Source organism: Trichechus manatus, unplaced genomic scaffold, assembly GCF_000243295.1.
Source record: "Trichechus manatus latirostris isolate Lorelei unplaced genomic scaffold, TriManLat1.0 scaffold00036, whole genome shotgun sequence".
Lineage (NCBI taxonomy): Eukaryota > Metazoa > Chordata > Mammalia > Sirenia > Trichechidae > Trichechus > Trichechus manatus.
In genome coordinates this window covers 3,215,627-3,232,584 of record NW_004443972.1, presented here as the reverse complement: position 1 = coordinate 3,232,584, position 16,958 = coordinate 3,215,627, and the positions used below count along the sequence as shown (strand labels likewise).

The window sequence follows — 16,958 nt, the reverse complement described above, 5'->3', positions numbered from 1 at the left end:
AAATTATCTTGAGGATAATGTCATAGAAACTTTCCTGAAACTTCAAATTTGTAGACATGGAATGGTTTTTAGATTTAATTCATTGATTTCAACGCCAACTAGATGCAATTATACTATATTATGAAGGTGTCCATAAAGTCAGGAAACATAAATATTACTTTAAATTTTAATATATTGAAGATGCCCTTGACAAGTTTCCAGCCTTTAAGGACACTATCCCCGTAATGCATTTTATATATATGATTACCTGCATCAGTCAGCTGAGTAGGCTTGACATGACTTTCTAACTTTTTTGTGATAGTTGCATGAATGACTTTGTTTTTAAGTCACAAAGTTCTAAAGAATAATGCTATCTGAGGAAATCTTCTAGCAGTAGCTACTGGGGCTGTTTTCTTGAACTTGGTCAAGCTTTGAGTGTTTTTATGCCTTGCTGCTCATCTTGCTGAATAAGCACTTAGTTTTGTTTATTTAGGGTTCACCTGGAAAATACTTCCTCAGACTGTTCCCATCCACAATGCAGCTGCTCATACTAACCCTGTGATGCCACACCAACTAAAATTCACATCAGTTATTTTTTAGATGTGCCTGAACTTTATTATTTGAAAAATAAGACTCTACTTGGCTTAAGAGAATGATGGGTAGGTTAGGTTTAGGTGGCATCAGAATTAGAAGGTAAGAGAAAGCAGATTAGAATGATATTTAGTACTGCTGGAATAGGGGAAAAGGAAAAAGTCATCCTCATGTTTGTACAGTTATGAATGTGTGTGGGTATTATTATATTTAGTTCCTTAAGCAAGCTGTGACATAACAAAAACATTTTTAAAAAGTGTGACAAAATGGAGTTTTTAAAAAGGAGAAAATAGAATTAGAAAAACTTTTCTTTTGTAAAAATTTGTGAAAATATTTAACTTACCAAGCAGACCTGTCCCCAGTAGAGGGTTAAGTAGCTGTGGCACCACAGAGTTACTGTTGAGTTTAGCTGGACCAGGTGTATTCCCAGCATTATTAGATATATTCAGCAATGTTTCTGCCATTGACACCACTGCTGTCCCACCAAGTGTTGAGACAGTCAGTGCTGCCACTGCTGATGATGTAGTGGTTGTGGTAGTGGTTGCCTGGGAGGAGGTTGCTATGGAAACCTCTGGATGATTAGCCGTGTTGGCCGATGCCGAGTTCAGGACACCTCCCAACAGCTGGGGATTCAAGGCCATTAATCCTGAGGCCCCAGTGACAGCTGGGAGGAACAGGGGGTTAAAAGTAGTGTCACTGCCTGCAAAGACTGGTAAAGGATTCCCCAGGGGGCTGGTTAAAAGGGTCTCAGCTCGGCTGTTCTCTGACTGATTGCTTGGCAAATGGTCTGGTGGGGCTGTCATCTGTGTTAATGAGGGTAAAGGGGTATTTTGCTGTTGCAAAAGATCTGAGATGGTCAGATTGAAAGATGGCAGGGGAAGCATGGCAGCTGCTTGGGCTTGGTTCTGAAGCAGGGCTGCTAAGAGCTGAAAGTGAACAGGTTGTAATACCTGCCCATCCATGTCACCGGAGAGAAAAGCTAAAGCAGCGTTTACATTCGGGTTGAGAAAACCTAAAGGGTGGAGGTTGATCTCAGACTTGCCTTCTCCTGCTGAAGGCTGGAGGATATTTAATAGATTCTGGTTTAAGAGATGCTGTTGATTCACTGGCAAAGAGATAGGTAGAGAATTGAGGAGGCTGGGGTTCAAGGGGTGTGGAAGATGGTTGTTGGACGTGCTGTTGGATGGAAAATGAAGTGCGTGCTCCTGGCCAACAAAAGGAAAATCACTCCCAATGGGTAGCTGACTCTGCAGCGAGTTTCCAGCTGCGGTGGTGACTATGACGCCATCTTGAAGAACAGATGTTGTCTTTGTGATGGCAGGATGATTGGTGCCAGCTATGGCTATGGAGGATGATGGTCCTGAACAGCCTAAAAAACAACAACAAAAAACCACACTTATTAATTATGGATATTAAGGAAGACCACCTTATACAAATGAATTGAGACCTATTTCAATTAATTAGTTACATGGCACCTTCACCAATTTTAACTAGGTCAATTGTAATCTGAGATGATTTGACATCTGTTAATGGGAAAAGTTTCACTTTATACTTTCTAACCTACTTTGAAAATAAAAAATATTTAAGAACTTTGGCATTTTAAAAGATAACTGTTGCTACTTATCCACTAGCTTGTTTCTCACAGCCAGACAGGGTGAAGATGGGGAATCTATGTTTTTGTTCATTCAAATTGGTATTGATAAAACTAACAAGGCTTCATTTTTCAAAATAATTTGCTTTTTTTCATTTTTTAAAAAAGTTTTTGGTCTTTATAAAACTAGTACTTGCTCTTAGTGAAAAAAAAAAAACAAAACAAAAACAATCAAAAACAAAACTATAACATGAATAAAAGTATAATTAAAAAAAGTATCTGTGCAGATAACAACTACTAATATTTTGATGTATAGCTTTCTGTGCTTTTTCCATAGATATGCATATGCAGACATATATACACATCTTGCAAATTTATACACATTTTGTAAACAAAAATGGAATTATGCTATAAACGCTGGTTTGTAACTTTTTCATTTATCAACATATTGTGAATATCTTTCTATGTTAACTCATAATAACTGCAGAACCATTTTACTAGCATCATGTATGGATATGACATAATTTAATCAACTGGCAGCTGTGGATATTTTGATTGCTTCCAATCTTTACTATTGTAAGCAACACCATGATAAATATTTTTATTACAATATCTTTGCCAGTTTGCCCGATTATTTTCTGAGGATAAATTCTTAAAAGCGGAATTCCAGGGACAAAAGGCTTACATATATTAAAAGCTTTGGATACATTGTCAAACTGCCTCCAGTAAAGTTGATCAATATACGTTCAATTTATATTCCTAGAAGCAGTGCATGAGAGTGCTCATTTCTCTTACCAATACTATATTTTATCATTATTTTAAAATCTTTGTCACTCTGATAGTATAAAGATAATTTATACTCATGATTCCTTAAATCATACCAGTCTTCTTCCAAATTAGTGAAGTTTTATTATAAAGCCTATATTCTTAAAACTCTTATGCTAGAAATGAAAATTCAGGGAATATTTGAAAATATAGAAATGTCAATTGTTTATTACAGTGGTTTTAGTGGTTCTCAACCCAAGCTGCACAACAGAATTACCTGGAGAACTTTTAAAAAATACTAATGCCTGAACTCTACCCCAGACCAGTTGAAACTCATCTCGGGGTTCAGCATTAGCAGCAGTATTCTTTAGAATCTCCCTCGGGGATTCAGATGCACAATGTGGGGGGGTGAGATAAGAATCACATTCTGTTAAAAAGACATCCCTGGTGGCACAAATGGTTAGTTGCCCAACTACTAGCTGAAAGGTTGGTGGTTCAAGGTGGTGCCTTGGAAGACATGCCTGGCGATCTGCTTCTGAAAGATCACAGCCTTGAAAACCCTATAGAGCAGTTCTACTCTGCACACATGGGGTCACCATTAGTTGGAATTCACACAATGGCAATTAACAACAATCATTTTTCATGAAAGGTCTTCCTCCAAAGAGATGCATTCTTTTATGTAATATATGCTTTTCACAAATATTTTGTTAATATTATAAAAATATGCATTCATTTTTAAATTGAAACCTATATGACAAGATGAACAAGTGGAGTGTCATTGAAAATCTAAAATAATTCAAACAATATACTGTTAGGCTGTGCCATCATAACAAACTATATTTGTCCATGTTACCATTGAGACTTTGTCCAAATACACACACATTTTTTTAGTTGTAATGATAGTACAAATATAATTCTACATTCTTCTTGTTTTCACCTAACAGAATAACACAAACATCTTCCTTTTTGACCTTGCATTGTATTTTTTACCTTGTAGCATATGGATTGACCATATTTATTGAACTATTCTGGCATTTATATTTTGATTTTTTCATCATTATATATAACACAGGGATGTATATCTTCCGGCATATGTTTTCTCTCCTTTGAATTTTTTCCTTAGGAAAAATTCCATCATTGGCACGATTGTGGGGATCAAAAATACAGAAGTGAAAGGTTTGTAGTGTGGAAAAGGCTATACAAATAAAAGGAGTTATCATTATCATCATGATTGTAATTAGTAGTCATAGTTAGTAGCGGCAGTGTGGTAATAGTAGTAAGGGTGTGTAAGTATAAATCAGAATATTCAACATGCCTTATAGAGTATCTCTATAGCAATACTTTGTAATTTTTCCCAGCTGTCATGGTGTGCTTTTTTTTTTAAATGAGCTCTCAGCATTTCATTTAAAGAATGAGATTTTTTAAAAAACTATCTTTGAAAATATATAAATATTTATGAAATATTATATGAAATAATGACTATGTTCACAAAGACCAGGGTAAGAAGACATACCAAATGCTGAAGCAGGCATATGGTATACAATTCTTCAAATATTAATCCTGATTTGTTATAAAACAATCAACACCTTAAACATTTCACTGCTTTTTAAATCTTGCTGCTATCTCCATGAATAGCTACTGTGCATTTATTTGCATTTGAAAACCATCTTTTTAAATAAGCTAATAAAAAGTCTTATTTACTAGTAATCACTATCACTGGCATTTTTCCTATCTGTTAAATAATAATGACATATTTAAATGTACAGATCACTATTTCTCTAACCACAGTCAGAGCACATTCTTAAAATGCTCTAGTGTGTACATGGCAAGGCTTTGTAGATGAAGGTTTTCCTTAGAGGTTATTACTTTTTTTATTATCTTTCATTTGCAACAGACAAGCATCTATATTTAGTAGCCATTTTGTGACAACATTATTTTAAAAGTTCTCCAGCTAAATATTCTTGAGGAATGATGATAAAGAAAATATAGTTATTCTGGGTATATTTCTGCCTTACAAACAAGAAGGTGAAATATACCACAGGCTTATTTAAGGTAATATATATATTAAAACCTGTTTTTTTCCTCTAATTTTCAAACGAATCAATTCAACAAACAGGTATACTTTGCTAGACAACATCTAGAAGTGGTGATACAAATATGAAAAAATACTGCCTTTTCTTGCATAACTCTAGAGTTTAGGCAAAGTGATAAATACATAAATTTCCCTGTCTCTCTTTTTCTGTCTCAAATATATACCTATTGGGAGCTTACTATAAGCCAGGCAACTTTAAAGCTCTTCTCATATATTAGCTCATGTACTATAATGCAATATGCTAAGACAGGTATATAACAAGGGGACAATTAAATAACTGAAGGTGTCAAGGAAAACTACAAAGTGGTAACGTTTAATCTGGAATTTAAGATGAAAAGGAGATAGAAACGGTTTCTAAGTAGAAGCAAAGTGATTAAAAAAAAAAAAGAGAAAGGAGATAGTAAATTGTATGAAAGGGTAGTAGAGTCCTGCTTCCCCAAGCAAAGAAGTATGACTGAAAATATTGTGCACTGCTTTCCCACTTCCCCCACCCCCATCCCATGGTCAAACCTGCTGCCATAGTCAAGCCGTGGAGAAACCTGAAATCCTCTTTCTAAACCAGTAAAAATGAGGGTCATTTCTTATCTTCCCCTGTATTTCCAAGACCTAATACGGTTTCTGACACGTGACTGGCATTCAAAAAATGTTAGTTGAATGAATCTATTAAGAAGATCATAAAACTTGCACTCAACTTCTAGAAATCAGATGATTTGATTCCAAGTATGTGGTGTGTGTGTGTGTAGAAAGAGAGAAACACCTGTTTGTGGAGAAAAATAAACTCTTCAGTGTATCAGCCCAATGCCAGGAGAAAAGACACTGGCGAGAAGACCATGGCTGGAAGAAGAGAAGCTACTTTAGAAGGCTCTCAGGAATTCCAAGGAGTTTCAGTCACCTTACAGAGAGGGAGAGGTTCACCACAAAGTACTCTATGAGTTCTTACAGTGATTCATTTATGCTTGGGGCCATTAAAAGAGATAGACCCTGAATTTGTATGAATTTTTATAGCTTGGGGGTAGGGGGGAGATTGGAGATTGCGTATTTCTGAACCACCTAATCTTGATCAGGCACTCTCTGGTGAACCTACTTCATAGCTCTGCATAAAAACCTTATGATCTGTTAGATGTTAAAGCATGTAGGAAAAAATGTATTCTGTTAAAATTGAATTTCTTTGCAGCCAAGATGTTTTGTGCATAATCAAATAAAAGGGACAGTTGCTAGGAGTTTTAAAAAGCAAATTATTCACTATGCATTTAGCAGTTATAACCAAAAGGGAGCTGAGAGCCTGGAACAAGTTAGTAAGTTGGAGAAGTCCTTTAATTGGAAAAAAACGATTATTTCACACCAGCCAGCAGCACCATGAATTGGCCTAATCTATTTTTCTCAGTGTTTCTGTTGTTTTTAAAGAGGGAGAGAAGACTGGAAAGTCACTCAAATAAACTTTTCTGGCAAGGGATCATGTGTCTGGACTTCCAATCAGAGACTGAGATGGCCTAGTTCAATGAGGAAATGATGTGATAGCTTGCACAGTGGGATAGTTTTCCAGATTTAAACAGTACTCTTTACACACACATATAATCTATGGTGTGCAGGTGTACAGCAATAGCATCAGTAACATTTTATAGGATATTTTCTTATTAGTAATTTAATTTTTTAGATGTTTTATCTGTCTTATTTTAAAATTGTTCTTCAAAACAAGAGTAGTGTGTAACTCTTTAGATTTACTTCTCTTCTTCCTGGTCATCAATATTGCTTGAAAAAAGTCATTGTTCATACTATACTAAACTCTTATATGGCTGGTTCTTACATATTAACAGTTATACGTGTCTTTGTACATAGAGAGAGCAAATAGACTAACAACGTTGTTTTAAAATGTCATTATACCGGTTTGATCTATATCTCCAACTCTGAAATGAACACTGCTTTATTTAAGAAAACTTCTAAATCAATATGCCCCAAATACTGATTTTTATCCATGAAATCCAAGAACCTAAGAAATGAGTCATATAGAAGGTAATCCTTTACCATTTTTGACTTTTATCATTTGCTTTGGCAAGTATACTTTAATTACAAACAGGGTCAATGGTAATCCTTAATAAAAACAAATGCTTCTAGAGGCAAGAGAAAATATCATAACCTTTTCAAGTCTAATATAATTCCCTTTTCATTCTGATGGAAATAGCGAAACTTTCTCCTCTATATTTAAAGGATTGCTTTTAAAAATAATAATAAATTGAAAGATAACTTTTATGAGATGTCTAGATCTTCCAATAAGACATTATTTTCATAAAGACTTAGTAACAGGGCATGGTAATGTATATTTACAAAAATATACCAATCTTTATCTCCTTGCTTTGGATGCTGGTATACATTCCTAAATCCCATTCCTTTATCAGCAATAGAGAGGAAGCCTTGGGCACAAATAGGGACTACTTGGAAGGGATATAGCTGGAATTTTGGAATAGGATGTCTGAGCTGTTATGACTGTGTCAAGGAGGTTAGTCTTATGGTGGCAATGGAATCAGAAAAAAAGAGACATGATTTTTCTTTTTGCTACTGATCATGCTCTGTTTCCATTATAATACACAGAATTATTCTGAAAACAGCTGGAATAAAAAATGCTTGAGATTTTTCACTGTTGACTCAAGTAACAAAGTTTTAAAAAATATTTCTTTTATCATATTTTTCTTAATATTTATTGTGAGGAAACACATCTTGAACAAAGAAGTCTCTTGCTTGGAAGGACTGATGTTCTCTAAACATGCATTAAAGTAATGGTTAAAGTGCATCATTAATATTCCAGTTTGAAGTCTTTTTATTTTGTTTTATGAGCAGAGAAAGATGTATTTCTAGATTGTTACTACGGCTAACTTTGTAGCCTTCCATTGTTGACTGTTTTATCCACAGTGCTAGAAAACAAACAAAGAAGGATCGGTAGTTGGAAAACATAGCCTTGGTGATAGAAACCATGTCAAAGATCACATGATAGAATTTTGCAAGACCAACGACTTCTTCACTATCTTTTTTCAACAACATAAATGGCAACTATACACATGAATCTCACTGGATGGAATACACAGGAATCAAATAGACTACATCTGTGGAAAAAGACTATGAAGAAGCTCAATATCAATAATAGAACAAGGCCAGGAGCTGACTGCAGAGTAAACTATTAATTGCTCATATGCAAGTGCAAGCTGAAGCTGAAGAAAATTAAAACAAGTTCATGAGAGCCAAAATACAACTTTGAGTATATTCCACCTGAATTTGGAGACCATCTCTAGATTTGAAGAACTGAACACTGATGACCAAAGACCAGATGAGTTGTAGGATGACTTTAAGGACATCATACATGAAGAAAGCAAAAAGTCATAAAAAGGCCAGAAAGATCAAAATGGATGTCAGAAGAAGAGACTCTGAAACTTGCTCTTCAACGCACAGCAGCTAAAACGAATGGAAGAAATGATGAAGTAAAAGAGCTGAACAGAAGATTCAAAGGGTGGCTTGAGAAGACAAAGTAAAGTATTATAATGAAATGGGTAAAGACCTGGAGTTCGAAAACCGAAAGGGAAGAACACGCTTAGCATTTCTCAAGCTGGAAGAACTGAAGAAAAAATTCAAGCCTCGAGCTGCAATACTGACGGATTATATGGGCAAAACATTGAACGACACAGGAAGCATCAAAAGAAGATGGAAGGAATACACAGAGTCACTGTACCAAAAAGAACTGGCTGACCTTCAGCCATTTCAGGGGATAACATGTAATCGAGAACCGATGGTATTGAAGAAAGAAGTCCAAGCCGCAGTAAAGGCATTGGCGAAATATAAGACTCTGGGATTGACAGAATACCAATACCAATTGAGATGTTTCAACAAATGGATGCAGTGCCGGAGGTGCTCAATCATCTATGCCAAGAAGTTTGGAAGACAGCTACCTGGTCAACTGACTGGAAGAGATCCATATTTGTGCCCATTCCAAAGAAAGGTAATCCAACAGAATGAGGAAATTATTGACAATATCATGAACATAATACACAAGTAAAATTTTGCTGAAGATAATTCAAAAGTGGTTGTAGCACTGCATTGACTGGGAACTGCCAGAAATTCCAAGCCTGATTCACAGGAGGATGTGGAACAAGGGATATCACTGCTGATGTCAGATGGATCTTGGCTGAAAGCAGAAAACAGCAGAAAGATGTTTTACTGTATTTTATTGACTATGCAAAAACATTCGACTTTGTGGATCACAACAAATTATGGATAACATTGCAAAGAATGGGAATTCCAGAACACTTAATTGTGCTCATGAGGAACCTGCACATGGACCAAGAGGCAGTTGTTCAAACAGAACGAGGGGATACTGCGTGGTTTAAAATCAGGAAAGGTGTGCATCAGGGTTGTATCCTTTCACCATTGAATAAGCCTACTTATTCAATCTGTATGCTGAGCAAATAATCTGAGAAGCTGGACTATATGAAGAAGAACGTGGCATCAGGATTGGAGGAAGACTCATTAACAACCTGCGATATGCAGATGACACAACCTTGCTTGCTGATAGCGAAGTGGACTTGAAGCACTTCCTGATGAGGATCAAAGACTACAGCCTTCAGTATCGATTACACCTCAACATAAAGAAAACAAAAATCCTCACAACTGGACCAACAGGCAACATCATGATAACTGGAGAAAATACTGAAGTTGTCAAATATTTCATTTTAATTGGATCCACAATCAACACCCATGGAAGCAGCAGTCAAGAAATCAAACGGTGTATTGCTTTGGGCAAATGTGCTTCAAACGGCCTTTTTAAAGTGTTAAAAAAGCAAAGATGTCACTTTGAGGACTAAGGTACGCCTGACCAAAGCCATGGTATTTAGAATCACCTCATATGCATGCAAAAGCTGGACAATGAATAAGGGAAGACTGAAGGATACCTTTGAAATATGATGTTGGCAAAGAATATTGAATATACCATGGACTGCCAGAAGAATGAACAAATCTGTCTTGGAAGAAGTACAGCCAGGATGCTCTTTGAAGCGAGAATGGCAAGACTTCATCTCACGTATATTGGATATGTTATCAGGAGGGACCAGTTCCTGGAGAAGGACATCATGCTTGGTAAAATGCAGGGTCAGTGAAAGAGAGGAAGACGCTCTATGAGATGGACTGACACAGTTGATCCAACAATGGGCTCAACCACAGCTCAGTGATTGCGAGGATGAGGGAGGATCGAGCAGTGTTTCGTTCTGTTGTACATAAGGTTGCTATAGGTCAGAATCGACTGGATGGCACCTAACAACAACAGAACAGTGCCTAGCATACACTAGTTGCTCGATAAATAGTTACTGAATTACCTCATGAATATTCCAAGACAGTGTTCAGACCTATTAGGCAGCTGTGAAGTCAATTTAGTAGGCCCCAACCAGTGTTTTTTAAGTAAATAGTATACATTTTATATCTAGGGTATTATTTTTTGCAAACTGTTTCCGTTATTTATATTTACAAGTCCTGGGTCATGATCTGTTACCAGATGATAAAATCATTTCAGTGCCTTATGAATGTCATTAAAAAAAAAAAAATGGATAGGATAAAATGGGATAGAATATATCAGAGTGAATCACATGTAATAAGTATTTTCATTAAACTTTTATTTCAGTTATACAATAAAAACGTGTATGTCTACTGTATTATAATGTAAGTTAATTTCTTACTGTGGGAAGAAGTAAAAAATAGTTTGAAAAACACTGCTTTAGCACCAGGCCTCTGAGTTGCTCAGCTCCGTTGGGAATAGTCTATGGAGTTGTGCTTCAGAGAGCACATTTATCAGACTATAGTGTGAAAGTTATCCCTGCGGAGTTGTGCAGCACAGGGGCCTTACTCTGGGATATCTGCGATGAATACTGTGTCCTTGTACCTGTACCCACGGGTCTTGGACAGATACTCCGAACTTCTGCGGACTAGCTCCAACCCCAGGAGTACCTCAGCAACTCCTCAGAGTTCTGTTGGCTAGTTCCACTTTTAATCTCTAAAAAGGGGAGCTGTTACTTTGAATCTGCAAGAAGTATACCTCTTAGAAAATAATTTTTATTCTTTGCTTGGTTAGCATTAATGTTTGCTGTAAGTTCTTAGTAGGAAAATTATTTATAATTTTAGTGCTACATGCATGTGGAAATGAAATCCATTTTGATGATACCATAGAAATATTTTCTAGCATTATTTTTAATGAGTTAAATTTTTGTAGCATTAATGTACTTCCTAGAATCTGAGTACTTTTAGGAATTGCTTAAATGTTTTCAGACCACTTGATTTTAGTGGATAACAGCTTAGGTTATCTCCTAGAGAAAAACCAAACCAAACCCATAGCCTCTGAGTCGATTCCAACTCATAGCGACCTTATAGGACAGAGTAGAACTGTCCCATAGGGTTTCCAAGGCTATAATCTTTACGGAAGCAGACTGCCACATCTTTCTCCTGCAGAGTGGCTGGTGGGCTTGAACCACCAGCCTTTAGGTTAGCAGCTGAGGAGCACTTAACCGCTGTACCACCAGGGCTCCTCATTTCCCAGAGAACTGAAGGATTTCTAGTTCCTTTATAAGTGTATTGGTTTAGTGTGTTGGAATGGAATAAAATTCTCCCAATTTACACACTGGGGCAATTTATTTCTTGAAAGTTACAAAATAGATCACTGAATCAGCAAACATTACACCACTTCTGAGTTCTGTTATGGCCATTGATTGCACAGATTCAATGTCTAAAATAAAACATATTTTAACTTCTTTTGTACACAAGGAAACATTAAACCTGGAATCTGTAAACAAAATAAGTGGTGTAACCCTGAAAGTAGGAAACCTTTTTAAACAGCAAGACATTGTCTGTAGTAAAAATATCTTACAGCAAAGAAGAAATGGTTCACTTTGCAAAAATTTAATGAAAAGAATAGCCAGATTTTTATCACACAATCAAGAATTTAATATTGTGGGGAAATTGGTTTAAAAATGAGCAGAGGGCAACTTTTTCACCTAGAAGCCTTGTGCATCAACTGGGGATGAAATCTGGGCATTTAAAACTTTGGGTGGAAAAAGTTTCAATAGTAACTATTGCATATTCAGTCACAACCTTTAAGGAGCCTCTACATCTTTCTTCACTCTATTATTGGTCTCTGTAAGACTGGAAGATTATTCTTAACGAAACTCCCCATATCCTGAGAGGGCTAATCTATATAGTAAAACCCACCCTTGATCGTGGTCATACTGTAATCTTTCTGCATCTGTAGTCTCATTAGGAAATGTGGGGAATGGCAACTTCCCTTTATTTTCTTTATTGGCATGTTCCCAGTGTGTTAAACCTAATACAGGTTTGAATGTGGCTAATACATAGGAAAAAAACAAAAAAGAGCTTATTACTTTGCAGTCTTTTACCGCTTTGAAGTCTTTTGTGGTCTATTTCATATTCTTATACCTACCATATTAATGGCTATCCTGAGTTTCAATCAAATGCATTTTGTGCTGAAAGAAAATATTTTCTTTTCCAGTTTTAAAAAATACATATAAATATCCATGAACATATATTTATTCATAGGTTTATTTATATTCTTGTTAGTCAATGTATGTATGTAAGAATTAAGACAAATAAATGTTTTAATTATTTTTTCTTCTAGTACAAACCCACACTCTGCCCCTTCAAAGGATTATATTTTCATGTGCTAATAAGAGCTGATTTAATGTTTATTAGAAAAAAGTGTGAAACTATAAAAAGCATTTTAAAATGACAAAGTTAAAGTGTATTTAATGACTTTACGTATTGGAGGAAGGTAGGGGGTCACTTGGTTACCAGTTCAAACCCACCCAGAGGCTCTATGGGAGAAAGACCTGGTGATCTGCTTCTGTAAAGATTACAGCCAAGAAAACCCTACAGCCAAGAAAACCCTACAGCCAAGAAAACCCTACAGCGCAGTTCTACTCTGTTCCATGGAGTGCTATGAGTTGAAATCGACTTGACGGCACCTAACAACAACAGGGGCCAGTTGTTGATTAGCAGCATGGTCTAAATCTTTTTCTTTGAAAATTGTGAAAAACTGCAAGGCTGCAGAAGGGATGGGTTGTTGAGTGGACACTGGCAAGATCTAAGTCCTCTGCAGAAGCCTGGGTTACTTATAGTGTTTTTGTTAGAGTCAGCAGGCAGGCAGTAGTAAAGAGGCCCAAAGAGGTGTGGATCTGATGCAGTTTGCCAGCCAAAGGCTCTTGATTTTGAATTCCTTCCCAGACTGCAGCAGCACGGGACATGGGCTGGAGCCACTTAAATGCTGAAATTTGTCTCTCTTAAAAAACTGCAAGTTGTTTTAAATGTATATTACTGGTGGATTTCCAGAACATACTTTCCTTTAGCAGTCTGAGTGTTGGACTAAGATTCAGGAACTTTGGGGTTTGGTTGTCAGATCCACCAGACCTTTGCTTTATAACTTGAGGAACGTCATCAAGTGTCCTACTGGTCAGTTTTGAAATCTGTTATACTGAAATATTAAACTTAACTTATAATTTGATATTGAAAAAGCTAATAGAAATCTGTAAACTTTATAATGCAAAGTGTTTAGAGAGTTTTAGAGGACTGGCAGTTTGAAAACATTAAATAGAATAAAGCCTTGTATATCCTTTATTTTAGAAATGTTTTCTAAGAATTTTGTCTTTTATCTCACTTTGTTACTAATCTTTGCCTCCAATTTCCATTCTTGGATTGCAATACATTTAAAATGTGTCCCATGGAATTCACATATGTCCCATGGAACTGCCATGGCCTAAAAATCAGTATTTGGTTTATGATGGAAAAACTCTCTTTAAAAGAAGTTCCTGAAAAATTATCAATCAAAGTAAGTGTTTTCAGAGCAAGTGAAAGATTTCTCATCTTAATTAATGTCTTAGGTAGTATATTATTTTGGAGCTACTCCTTAGGAGAGTAGAAAACAGACACTGGATTGGGCAGAAGGTCACTGGAGTTCTGTTCGGGCTCTGTAACCAGTCATAAACACTTTTGGGCCCAGCAGCCTTATCTCTGAAAGGGTAGAGTCGGACCATGCTACCTGTGGGTCTCTTTTAGATTTTCCAGCATGCTTGGAATGGCATGACTAGCATCTGCACAGTCACCTCTTTCAAAGGTCTAGTGACACATCACCCACTACAAAACCCACTCTCTGAGTAAGTAAGGTGATAGCAATTCATTAAACAAAGGTTACCAGATGGGATTCAGAAGTGAGGGGCAATTCTCTTTACATTCTGGACATTTCACCTGCATTGACACAAACATTCTAATCGTTGTACACTATGATATCAAAGTCTAAAGAAAGGAGGCAAAAAGAATTAACTTTTGTTGATAACTAAAAGTGCATCAAAAGTTTACAAATGTGGCTTCTAACATGCATCAATGCACTTTAATTCATTATCTGTTTCACAATTTAAAAAATTTTGAAACTGAAAAAATATTTTTGATCACTAAATGTTTCAGATGAGGGAACTTATACAGCCAGGAAGAAAATGGATTTCAGAAAGATGAACCTGGATGCAAATCCTGATGCAATTATGTGTGATCCTGGGCAGTTAAATTTAAGTTCTCGGAGAATCAGTTCCCTCATCTGTAAAATGGGGACAATAAAGCCTTCTACTTTGGAAAGCTGTACAAATTAGAAATAATATAGGTAAATCACCTGACACAAAATCAGTACTCAATGTTAGGTCTAACCAACATTTTAAGAATAAAATGTGTTTTTCTTCTCATGTCTAATTGGTCTGCTAGGAATATCTAGCAACACTTACAGGGAGAGCTGTGACTGTCATCTGTTGTTTCACTCTGAATGCCAACCTTCGTGCTATATGATTACTTGATGGGTGACTAAATGTCAGTGTAAATGGATATTTAGGCTAGGCAATTACAATGACAGCACTCAGTTGTCACAGTTTACTACACATCAAAAAAGAAAAATGGCATTAGAAACCTCTTCAATATTTAGTGTATCAAAGAGTTACATTAATTAGTAAATCTATCTATTTTCATAACTAGCTGGATATCAGACCTATGTAAATTAATTAGTATTTAATTTTATTAGGTTTTGTATTTTTAAAATCCTTACTGACCTAGACTTTTATTAAGCATATGCTTCTTGTTAGCTTACACATGATTGGCCACATCTGTATCATTATTAGATATTTATTCTAGCTATTTTATATGCTAACATTTATATTAATAAATTTTCAACTTCTGTGTTTTGACACCCCAGTACTGGCCATCCAGGTCAGATGTATTACAGAAATGCATGAAGCAAGGAGAAAATGAACAAGGCTACATAAAATTAGTCTAAACTTGACAACTGGAAGAAACAAGAATATAAATAAATGCTGGTCTTTTCCATTATAAATGAATTAAAATACATCATTAAAAAAAAATACATACACTTTGCACATATGAATTTAGACCTGAAACGAAATAAGTCGAGGTAAGGGGTATCAAAACTTATAGGCATAATATAATGAGACTAACACTGTCTCATCTAAATGATTGATGGTATGCTCAATAAATAAGGTGTTTTTTAAATAGTTATTGACTTTATGTAACTTTGATCTGCTAAATGCACAAGATGAAATTTTCATTTGTGTGGAATTATCTAAAAATGAAGATGAGCCTGGGAAAAACTGGAAGCCCTTATGGCATAAGTATCCTGTTAAACACATAAAAAACAAACTTTTGTGAGATTTCTTAGACTAAGAATATCAAGAAGGCACTAATCATTTAAAATATCTTCTAAACCTTATACTCTTTTAACATAAGAGGTCATTGAACAGTTCTTCATTAAATACTAACATCAAAACATAACACGTAACACAAGTTGTGGAGGATGGCAGGTATAAATGGCAACACTAGGAACGAAAACATCTGATTTTAGATCAGCAACAAAAGACATGTAGGTTATAATACTTTTCCAGGACGGTGGTTAATATACTCTATACATATCTATACAATAGCTTATTACTAAAAGCCTCAGCAGTCTTCTCATATCCAGCAGCAATCTGGTTTTTAAAGCCCGCTGTTTTCATATCTGAATAATATTCTCTCTAACATTGCCTTTTATTTCCTTCTGGCATTTCTCATAAAGCTCTCAAATCATTAGTGTTGGGTTTTGGGTGTACTTTCTAATGTTTTCAGGGTCAAGTTTTCTGATGCCTCAACGACTTTACCTCTTCAGTGCTTCTTTACAATTTCTTTGTAACATTTTTGGGGACTCTATTGCACACAACACAGTTCTTTTTTCTAATGTGCCTACTTTTAAATAAGTCTGTCTCCTTCATGAATAGTGGATGAAGAGATAACAGTAAATTTGGGTTCAAAACCTTAATGTCAGTGGTAAAAATGATGGTTCAGTTCTACAAGAAAAATTCTAAAATAATTTCAGATAAAAAATTCTGGAAATCATGTTTTCAAGGCTTTTTTATTAGAAAACTTAAATTATTATTATTTTTTTTATAAAGGGAGTAGCCAATATCCATTTTTGAATGTTCTCAAGCAAATAATAGTAAAGAATAGCAAACTAGGATAAGAAAACATTAGAAGATGGCTTTCTACTTCATACAACTTCTTGTTACCTTTTCCTATCCATTCACCTATTTCTGGTCAGCAGCAAGAAAAAAATATCCATTTATCTTTGCCTTTTTTGGGTTTTCCAAGATGAGCTTCATTTACTTGAATACAAGCAAAAGCTAGCGAAAACGGCTTTTATATTGGCATAGACCAAGTACATGTTTCACGAACTCGGAAACCCTGCCTTCTATGGCTTCTTTTGCAGTTTAAAGTCCAATGATTATATAACCAACTGAAAGTCAAACAATGCTCAAAATGACACAGATTGACAACAAATAACGGAAACAATGGAATACCCTTGGCTGTCATTTTTCCTAATAGACA

The 16,958-nt window shown here is 35.6% G+C and overlaps 1 protein-coding gene across 7 annotated transcripts in view; it reads right to left on the bottom strand.

Annotated features, from left to right (window-relative positions):
• Nucleotides 1-16,958, bottom strand: part of MBD5 (methyl-CpG binding domain protein 5) — a 154,585-nt gene that overhangs the window by 42,827 nt on the left and 94,800 nt on the right. For 6 of the 7 annotated variants that reach the window (XM_023730371.1, XM_023730375.1, XM_023730374.1 and 3 more), the window contains one exon: nucleotides 914-1,939. In XM_023730371.1, coding sequence (XP_023586139.1) covers nucleotides 914-1,939 — 1,026 coding nt within the window. The remainder of the gene's footprint in view (nucleotides 1-913; nucleotides 1,940-16,958) is intronic. The other variant, XM_023730377.1, reaches the window with a different exon arrangement.